Source organism: Vollenhovia emeryi, unplaced genomic scaffold (assembly GCF_000949405.1).
Source record: "Vollenhovia emeryi isolate VEMERY1.0 unplaced genomic scaffold, V.emery_V1.0 DF939144.1, whole genome shotgun sequence".
In the NCBI taxonomy this organism is placed as follows: Eukaryota; Metazoa; Arthropoda; class Insecta; order Hymenoptera; family Formicidae; genus Vollenhovia; species Vollenhovia emeryi.
The window spans coordinates 1,656,603-1,667,092 of NW_011967222.1; the positions used below are offsets into that span (position 1 = coordinate 1,656,603).

The 10,490-nt window shown below is 37.0% G+C and overlaps 3 protein-coding genes and 1 non-coding gene across 5 annotated transcripts; 1 reads left to right on the forward strand and 3 right to left on the reverse strand.

The window, feature by feature from the left end:
• Positions 1-22: 22 nt before the first annotated feature.
• LOC105566562 (signal recognition particle 19 kDa protein) lies at positions 23-1,577 on the forward strand. The gene is made up of 2 exons (XM_012020651.1): positions 23-150; positions 493-1,577. Exons 1-2 carry the CDS (start codon positions 104-106, stop codon positions 884-886), a joined length of 441 nt encoding a protein of 146 aa, XP_011876041.1. The 5' UTR covers positions 23-103; the 3' UTR covers positions 887-1,577.
• Positions 1,578-1,645: 68 nt separating this feature from the next.
• Positions 1,646-4,618, reverse strand: LOC105566563. 2 transcript variants are annotated; one of them, XM_012020652.1, is made up of 6 exons: positions 4,474-4,618; positions 3,896-4,024; positions 3,660-3,794; positions 2,820-3,298; positions 2,508-2,600; positions 1,646-2,217 (listed from the first exon to the last, which is right to left on the reverse strand). In XM_012020652.1, exons 1-6 carry the CDS (start codon positions 4,520-4,522, stop codon positions 1,837-1,839), a joined length of 1,266 nt encoding a protein of 421 aa, XP_011876042.1. In that variant the 5' UTR covers positions 4,523-4,618; the 3' UTR covers positions 1,646-1,836. The 2 variants fall into 2 exon arrangements, with proteins under 2 accessions (XP_011876042.1, XP_011876044.1); XM_012020654.1 differs by having other exon boundaries at positions 2,820-3,073; positions 4,474-4,617.
• A 741-nt stretch (positions 4,619-5,359) lies between these two features.
• Positions 5,360-5,431, reverse strand: Trnah-gug. Its single transcript has one exon. It is a non-coding gene; the product is annotated as a tRNA-His (tRNA).
• Positions 5,432-7,218: 1,787 nt separating this feature from the next.
• On the reverse strand, positions 7,219-9,657 carry LOC105566613. The gene is made up of 5 exons (XM_012020756.1): positions 9,622-9,657; positions 9,134-9,415; positions 8,730-8,999; positions 8,581-8,656; positions 7,219-7,484 (listed from the first exon to the last, which is right to left on the reverse strand). Exons 2-5 carry the CDS (start codon positions 9,404-9,406, stop codon positions 7,219-7,221), a joined length of 885 nt encoding a protein of 294 aa, XP_011876146.1. The 5' UTR covers positions 9,407-9,415; positions 9,622-9,657.
• Positions 9,658-10,490: the final 833 nt, after the last annotated feature.

Below are 10,490 nucleotides of genomic sequence, written 5' to 3' on the forward strand. Positions count from 1 at the left end.
AGCAAAACACCGGCATGGCCGCTCTCAGGTTTCTTTCTGCTCTCTGGTACAATTCACAGCGATCACAGCTGATTACAGGTCGCAGCTGTTAGCCGATAGCAGTATGTCGCTCGCGTGGAATCCTTCGAAGAAGCACAGTGAGCGCGAGAGGTGAGGCGAAAGCAGTAAATCAGAGATACCTGCAAATTAATGTATCTTTCAAATATTGAGCAATGTGTTTCCGTGGCTCGTAAGAGCCTTTTACGATTTATCCGTAAGCTAACCTACAAAATTGATTCGAAGGAATTTATATCCGACGTCAGAGTTGAATTCACAGATGAAACAGGCGAAAAAGCTACAGTAGACCCTTCCATTGCCGGAAGTTTTACTTTGGAAAGTACCCGAAATAAGCATTTCATTTAATAAGATCGGATGTTTGACACATCTTACTTGTTTAGGCCTTAAAGTCACGAATTTCAGTGCGCCGTTGTAATGTTGCCTCTTTTCTTACAGATGGGTATCCATCTATCCAATATATGTGAACAGTAAGAGAAGCTTGGCGGGCGGGCGGAAGTTGGCCAAGGACAAGTGCGTGGAGAATCCAACGCATCAGGAGATACGGGATGTCCTGCTAGCGGCGGGCCTCAACGTGGGCGTCGAGAATAAGCTGCATCCAAAAGAGCGCAGCAAGGAGCCTGTGTTTCGCGGGCGTATTCGCGTGCAGTTGAAGAACGACGACGGCACACCGGTACGGTCCGAGTTTTCCACCAGAGACTCCCTGCTGGAGTACGTCGGCACCACGATTTCGAAACTGAAGACCCGCCAGGGTAAGCAGAGCTCTAGCGAGCAGGCGTCGCAGCCGTCTACGTCGACTTCGAAGAAAGGGAAAGGCAAGGGGAGGAGATAAAAAAGAAAGGGAAGATTCGGAACTGTTAAAAGTTGTCCTTTATTTATACACGCATGTCTTATATTTTATACGAAACATTTGTAAATGCCTATAGTTAGATTCAATTCTGTTTCACGCAATATATAAGAGGAGAATTCGTACACAGTACGTGACGTACATGCACGTACTCGCATACACGTTATGTAATAATAAGGCAATATACAGGAAAGCTCAACGTAAGATAAAATTAATATATTGAAGAATTGAAGAAATACTGTAAATGAGATGTGGACTTCTGAAGTGAATCACCATGTGTGACTGATCACTCTATTGTAAACTACTTAGAACTCTCAATTCTCCAACCATATAAGATAAATAATAAATAATTAAGTAATAAAGAAACTATAGATTTAGGACTTTTTTTCGAAAGAGATAGTGCACGCGTAATACACGATTCCATCGCACTGCTATCCAGTTCGTGTCCTTCCTGATGATGAACTTTAGTAACTTCATTAATATAATATGGAAGACTGGATAACCAATCTCACGAAAAAGAGGAGAGCTAACGAGGAAGAGAAGTGTGTGTGGCAACATGTGTTAATGCGCATGTATATGTTTTTTAATGGGACTCTAGCACACAAGTTGCAAAATTTCGTACAATATGTATCATGCAATGCTCTTTTTGAAATTAAACGCTTGTTGGAAATAATAATGTAAAGAATTATTATTATTAAACTAATTTACATTATGTTTTTATAATACATACATATATATAGACAGATACAATAATTATATTTGATTTTATCGACAATTACAAATTATGCTAGTTTTTTATATAAAATCTTTTGTATGAGATATATATTAAAACACTACACGTTATGTAAAAGAGTTTGTACAGCGTGAGGCGTGTGTATTTGACGTTTTTTACTTTTTTAAAAAGGTAATTCTATTCTAAGAATTTTGTAGTATATTTATAATTTATCAGCTCTATTTTTTTCGGTTGTTTTCTCTTCAGGAGTATTATCTCTAGTTTTATCGTCAGATTTTTCTACTTCCTCCTTGAATTGTACAGCTTTGTCAGTAGTTAAAGCTCTACTTTTCTGTTCAGTATTTACATTATTCTTATAAGAAGATTGTGAATTGGACATGAAAAACGGATCCCATATATCTTGCGAGAACGGCACAAGTTGTACAATATAGGGATTTACAGGAGAGCTTGTAGTCAGCGCAGGACTTTCGAATGGACAATTGCACGGATATGGGAAAAGCTGATTTTGCATTGGCGAGTACCACGGTGGGGATGCGACGTATTGTGGTAGAGTTCCTTCGACATGTTTCTCAACAAGTTTATTCTGGAAAAGATACATTGTGATTTATAATTTTGCTCTTGTTGAAGATCAATTTAATGCTTATTGCTTGTCAATTATGCATAACTGCACTCAATAATTTCAACAATTAAATAATTGTATCAATGTCACTTGATGCGTATGTTAATAATAAGCAGTGTTGCAATTTCTCTCTGATCTTAATAATACTATTCTTTATTATTTACTAAGAAAAAGTTATAAATTTACGCAAGAGAATGTGATATTAAATAAAATCCACGACTTATAAAACATTGTTTACATTAATGCAAACTTACTGCATTGGCGATAGGAAGGTTGGAAGTAGTAAAATCATCATCATTTTTATACGGTTGACCAACACTGGCTGTATCCGATGTATCCGGTTGGAACTAACGAGAAAAGGATTTAATTGCTGTGTTAATATATTTATTGTATTATAATTTGCTAAGTGTATATTAGAAACGTACAAACTAATTGCTTCTAATAGACTACAATTTTATCTGAAAGGTGAGACACGCGAACATTCGTATTGAATTAATAAATCGTAGCATCTGTCAGGTTTCACTAAACCTGCAAATTATCCTGTTGAATTACATTGGTTTACTTACTTCAGGGCTTCTGACGATACCGTGATGGTATACAGGATGGTACACACGAGGGTGTAATATACGGTGTAAAATATGCGTTGGAAGTGTGGCCGCTCTGATCAAAGGGTGAAGAGGCTGTGGGTGAATAAGTGAAACCAACGGACTCATCGGGTCGTACAAACCGCTTGTCGGATAGGTGAGAGCTGGATTCATTGCCCTTAAAATCGGAGGATACGTCTCTGCGCCCTGCATATGTCTCGCGTGCGACTCGGATTCTGATACCATATACAACGGAGTGTCGCATGTATTCGAAGAAACAGGACTGGTTAATGGCGCGTCGTGAAACCCGCCTTCGGGGTTACTTTCGTCAACCACGCCCGAAAACGAATTTATCGCAGACCCGGCGCTATCGCCAGCCGCACTGAACGCTCTGACAAAATGGGAGTGACCAGTCGCTGGTCCTCCATTGATAAAATACTGTGCCACTTTCTCGGCATCTCCTACAAGGTAATTCGGCAATTTTTATTCCAGGTATCCCGGCGTATTGGAAACGTAACGCGGCGCTTCTTAGGCGTATTTTAAGTGTCCTTTGGAGTTTTTAGGACCTTCGAATTGGGGTGATCAATCCTTTGTGAATAAAGTTACCCTCTATATCGTCAACAGTAAAACCACTTTGCGTGAAACTACTTTTAGAGGAAAAGTTCTCGAACATCCATTCCGTGACAATGGAGTTTTTGAAATTGAAATACCAAGTGACGCATGTGTGGCACTTTTTTTCTGAAGGCGTGTCTTTCCGCAAGGAATTTCGAAACATTTCAGTTGAAAGTTAAGGTACTTTGTACAACTCCAAGCTTATCTTACCCGGTCTGAGACGACGCCGGTATTTTGAAACAGAACGCACATCTCGCTCCTCATCTGTCAGATCCTCGGAAAGCATATTTAGTTCGACGGCTTCCACTTCTTTTTGTATGCGCTGTATGCATTCTGCACCTGAGACTGTACGGTATTGTTGAGTTGAAACGCGAAATGTGCGAGATTCTCGGTTTTTTGCCGAGTCAACATTTTATTAAAATACACTTAGAAATGTATGACAATACCTTTGTCACTGTCAGCGAAATTGCAATCACAATGGCCGTTCTCAAATACCGCGGAGGCGTTACATTGTACACACAACAGATCGCAAGTTTCGGCATCATTTGTGTCTAATAAAATGCCATGAATTGCCGCTGCAAATACACATTACGGTGAAATTTAAACATTACAATGCAAAATGGGAATAAGTATTTCATCACCAGCGATGTATAAATTATCAGGAACAATTCATACATGTCCGCATAGTTTTTAGAAAGTATGACATTGAGAGAGAGAGAGAGAGAGAAAACCATTTAAATTATCATACTAAATTACTTCTAAGAATGTTCTTCTTTCATTATCTAAGGTCTTTAACATAGAAAAAGAGATTTCTTGAATTATATATAGGCAATTAAATGAAAATTTTACATTTATCTTAACCGAATAAGTAATTTGATATAAAACAATTCGTATCTCGCCCATGTCACAAAATTTTTACATACACATATACGAAAAGAATAAATTATCGATATAACCCTGACTAAAAAAATTATTATTAAGATGTTACGAAGTAGCGCTGATTGCAAAAAAATTGTATACGAACCAACGCAGCATAGAATATGAAATAGAAAAACTCGATGACGGGTGATCATGTTGGCCGATGAGTAACGAAATTCAAAACTTTAAGTCTGATACAAGTCGTGTCTGGTCCCGCACTGTACTGCTCTGACTGCAATTATGTACTTTTACTTATAATAGTTCGTAACTGCGCAATTTGCGAGCGTGTGCTGACCGTTCCTCGAATTGCTCCCGTGACATCTTTAATAATGCAATTTCGCGTTTTCATTTACCATGGATGCAGCCAGTTGCATAACTCTACACCGGCGACGTATCGAACATTTCGCAATGTGTCTTTATTTTCGGTAAAGATATTCGAAGAATGATTGCGCTAATGAGCACTGCATATAATTTTGTTGCACGGCAAGGTTTTCTCTTCGTCGTGATTTTATTAAATATCTTTCGGTTTACGAGGAACGAAACTATGTAATACACACGGTGACTCATAAAATTTTGTACAAGCTAATAATTATGAATCGAAAGATTTACACAATCAATTAATAAAAATAACTAATAATTACTTAATCAAGTAATTATTACAATCAATAATAAATACAATTCATAATTACTATACAATAATGATTATAATACTACAATAAGTGTAATAATATTACAATATTACAATACCACAATGATTATTACAATTGATAATTGTTTAATAAAAGTATCTATAAAAATATTATTTAAAAGAATTAATAAAAGTATTTTCAGCATGAGAATAATTCCATAAAAATTTGCGTAGTTAACAATTTATTTAAAAGACGATTAAAAGCGACGTAAAATTATGACGATCTTGTCAAGTAATTTTTAGTTAATATTTAATGCTAAATAAAGGAAAAAAAAACCTTCACCGTGACAATGCTTTCACGCATTGCCGTGACCAGGATTCGAACCTGGGTTACTACGGCCACAACGTAGGGTCCTAACCACTAGACGATCACGGCTACCGAAGGTCGTGTGAATGTGGTTCGCGTTTTTAATCTTAAAGACGCCACTATGTATATACCTAAACTTGCGAGCGCACACTTTATGTTACTGTAAAACGAACCATGTACATCTCTTTCTCGAATAATCGGGTGACGCAAGTAATAAGGTTAGACCGTTAAAACCGCACATGTAGCGGAATGTATCAGAAATTTTATTTGAAATTCCACTAGGCACTTTGATAGGAAATTTATCGGAAATCATTGGCCGCCTGAATTTTTTTTTGTATAACAAATTTACGAAGCGAAATAGGAGGCCTCATATTATATCACGATATTCGATAAATGTCGAGTTGATTAGTATTTTGTTGGGAGAATTTTGTTTCACATTTCTATTTCTCTCTCGTAAATCGTGCCAAAATGCATTTTGCATTCTGCGAGACGATCGTTTTAGAATTTCTAATCCGTTCAAAAGTGTGTTTAGTAATCGAATTTGCAGCTTTGATTTGTGCCTTATATTTTATTAAAAACCTGTTAATACTTTATCAGTTTTTTATTTTGAACTTAAATGATTCGTATTCTCAAACAAACTTTAGTATACTTATAGAAATTCTTAAAATTGTGATTTTTACAATTTTTAATTAGCGTATTCGATTTTTCAAAGATTTCAAAGAGATCAAAGGATCGGTTTATCCATAATCGGTAAACTCGCTGGTAATTTTATCAACCAATATAAAAACATTTTCAACCGCTGGTATTTTACAAACAGCAGCCCGAGAAATCAAAATGTTTTAAATTATATTATTTTAAACTCTCAAAAATTTACACAGAAAAATGTATACAAGACAGTGGCAAAATTTAAACTTTTAGCATTGCAATTTGAAATGCTGCTCATTGTGTAGTATATATTTTTATTAATTTATTTATATTTCATTTATTTTTAAAGTTTTTGTTTATTTTATATATTGTATTTTGTTTTTTGTCTATTATATTAAGAATAATATAATTACTATATCAACACAAACACAATATACAAACGTATATTCACGAATATTTAAATTATATTGTAAGATGTGTACATTTAGAGTATCTGGAATATAATTATCCATAATCGATGCAACTTTACCTTTATAGCCGAATGTATGTACACCAATCGCACTCAGACTTGTATTGATCTGGTTAAACGGATAGTATTTTCAGAAGAGTCTCAGTAATCTTTCACGCCTTCGTTTACGTAATTAATGTTTCGCGGCAACGGTAAAACAGCCGTAACTTCTACATTATAAATAACTTTAACCTACTAATTGTAAGTAGCTGAAATATCTTATTTTGATATCAGTCCTCATCATTTTGCCGCAATTACTGAAATTGTTTTTATTTTAATTTACCACTTTTGTTCTTTTTTTATTATATTCTACCTTTTATTTTATTGTATAATTATTACGGTCGTTTATACACGTATGTGTATATAATACATTTGATGTCCAAATCTGGTTATCAGTGTAAATTACATTATGTAAATTACATTACAGCTTTCAAACGGGGTCAGAATTACACAGTGTATCAAGGCATGAATAATTTGGACGCTGTGAGTTCTATTGCTCTAACACGAGTTATATATATTCCATGGAAAGTGTTAAAATTTGAAAATTTCGTTAGGATAGATTAATTATCCATCAATGTGTGTTCGTATTCGGCTTAAAGTTATTATGTTTGAAAATCTCGTTATCTGAACATATAATTGGAGCACTACAAATTCCATTACCGCAATATGAGCCACGTCGAAAGCGTGAAATTTTAGGAATCTGTTAGGAACTGGCAGATACAGTTAGTCGATATAATTCAATCCGTTCGGTATAATTAAATGCTATTTTTGGTTCAAACGAGAATAAATGCCTGGATACCACTAAAAGTGGTTCAACTATTCTGGCATTGAGTGCGTCGACGCCAGAAGTGGTCGCCTCAACGGTAGATCGTGCGGGTACGTTCCTGGATCGTCGTATCGGTGGTATCACGGAGCTGTGAACCACTTGCTGTCTCATGCTCTCCCGATCACGAGAGTCTCCGGGAGAGCCTATCCCAACCAAGCCGATGCAGAATCCGGCATCGTCTTATATTCATGCCCCCCCCCCCTTTCTCTCTCTCTCCCGTTGCCGCCCGTCATCTGGAGTATGGCATTCTAGGATCGCGATTGGAGAGTCTCAAGAGTACGCGACGCAAAAGGATCTGTAACAGCGAGTCCCAGTGGAACCGTGAAGGTTACTGGCATTATTCTATGACACTGCGAATCCGGATCCATCGATCGTATCCTGAAGAGAATTCGAATCTGTGACGCAACCCGGGAAGCAGAGGTATACCTGCAATCTCGTTATACAGAGTGATCTGGGATTCGCCGGAGGCTCTTGTTAATTTTCCCGGATAAAACTTTCTTTCAATATGCGGAGGGGGACATTATTTATCATATCGCTCGAAATTTTGTCATACTGTTATATCCTTACGGCTGAGCTCTTATTAAATTTCTATTAAATCCGCACACAATTTATTGCAGAACTTATGACTCCCTCATTTCTCATCTTTTCTAAAGCTCCAGGGGTCCTCCTTTTCAATCATTAATTATTCGAAGGCTACGTATATTTATGACACTTTGACATTTCTGCCTCGAGAAAAATCGATCACAAAATAGTGAAAGAGACAGCCGGCGATTTCAGGACACCCTGTATAACCCAGTTTCTTCGTCTTCTTCATTTTAGACGTTTATCAGACAAAATCGACCTTTGATTCTTCCCTTTTCTCCGCTTTTCCCTTCACTCGTGCCACAAATTACGATAGGAAGATTATCGAACAATTCGTTATCCTGTTTTTCGCGGAAGATGTAAGCAATCAAATTGTATATGGAACGATAAATCGAACACAAAAGCAGTTAAGAGCGAATCTATCTGTTACCTAATTAATGTATTTATAGACTCGGCCGAAACACCGAGCTTTCTGCCTCTTACGTATTAATTTCATTAAAACCAACGTCACAAGGCAAGGTAATACCTCGAGATAAAAATCTGTTGTATTAAAAAATTTCTTTTATAAACGTGTCATATCGATCTCCTGTGCGAAGGCACGAGTTGATGATTCAGGCACTTTCTTCCGGGTTATTTACGTTCCTTCTTTCGCGATACTTTTCTCGAAGTCTTTAAGCGATTTGTCGATCCGTTTCACGCACTCAGCAGATATTTTGTGATCAATATCGTAAATCTGATGAGCAAGCACAATTAGATTATCGAGAGGCACGTACCGCAGGTTTTATGGATACAAGAGGAGCTCGTACTTTTTTGATAAAATCGCTTTTCAGTCTTCTGTCCTGGAATATCATTTTCTCGCCAGTTCTCAGATTATCGAAGACTTTTAGCCGCAACGGTCCAAACTTCTTTTGGAATTTCTGCACGTCACCCGCACATTCCGTCTCCAGTTTCTGTATTTCAGCATGAATCTTTCTTTCGTCCTCGCCCAGTTGATCCACCTTCTTGTTGAACTTTTTAATGTCGTTGTACGCGTTCTTATAGTCCTTACTTGTTTTTACTCGTATCTCTTCAATGAGCTAAAATTGCACGGAAAACAATACGACTTTGCGATATGTACGTGGCCAATAAATCCTTTCGCAAGTTTGCGAGAAAAAATTGTCAATGCCAATTGACGTGCATGTCTGGTAAAGAAATAAGATGTGTCAATCACCTTTTCGATTCCAGTGTTAACGACGTTTTTGAGATGTTCTGGCGCATTTGCGGATTTATTGAACGTCTCCTCAACCCGCGTCCGATTGGTTTTAATCCACGTATCGATCTTGGCCTCGATTTTGTTGTCATCGTAGTCCATCAAGAACGTATCCTCGTTCGTAACATTGTCCTGCACTCTTGCCAACACTTCGGAGCTCCAGTGTAAAACGCGATCTCTCTCTTCCAAGAGGCCTTCCCACGTTTCAGGCATCCTGCCCATAGTTTGTCCCATTTTGCCAGGCTAATAGAAAATAAAAATTGTAAACCGTGTCCGCGTTTTATCACAAATCTGCAAGTTCTGATATACAAGAAGTTAGATTGTGCGTCGTGTCTTCTTGTTCTTAATTCGTAATTAATTCTTCACAAGCAGTTGTGGAAATAATCGAGCCACCCTAATCCCCATTCGTTTTAAGAAGAACCGGAGAAGTTTTCACTCCATCACGTTACCTTGTATTTAAATCCCGTGAAAATTTCAGATAAGTCTTTTAATGGATTTACTATTAAATTTTCCGTGAGAATTTTCGCGGCCAAAATAGCATTTGGCTCGTGTAATCGGAGATATTTATGAATATCTCGTCTATCGTTAAACCGAAAATTTTGACAGCTAGAAATATTAACGATCGCAATTTGATTAGAAAAATTTACTTGACGTTTGCACCGTTGCGGCAAACACCGCGCTCTTTTGTTCGCCAATGTGTTTTAATTTATACGGTGAAATTTAAACGTCAACAAATATCATGGCAGCGCTATTTTTATTGAAATAAATGTACTTCCTTCAATTATCCCCTACAGAACAAAATGTTGTCCACAACGATGTGTAAAAACGGGCGAAATTTATTCTTTCGTAACTGTAAGTGGGTCATTCGAAAAGTTCTCGAAATGAATTACAGATTCGCACACAAAACGTCACATATGTATGTTAAATGGAAATTTTCCACCCCTCTACGAACACGTATAAGTATTCAATTCATATCATCAAATAGATTCATTTTTTTATAGGACTTTGAACGATCATATCTGCGTAATTTTTTAAAAAATGGACAAACTCGAGGTGCCGTGCTGTGATTAAGATACGATTTGTCGCATTCTTCTCAATCGCCTTCCCAAGTAACACAACATATTGGCGCAACATTAGGAAATCCTCCCTCTATAAAAAGAAGATGTTAACTGCGTGAGGCCTCTTTTCCGCGATGCCGATTGGTTTTCTCGAAGCGCGGTGTGCTTCACTTCTCTTTTAGTTTCATTGTGAATGAAGATTTGCAATTTAAAAATATACATTTGTATACATTAATCATTGAGGTAAAATCTCTAATCTT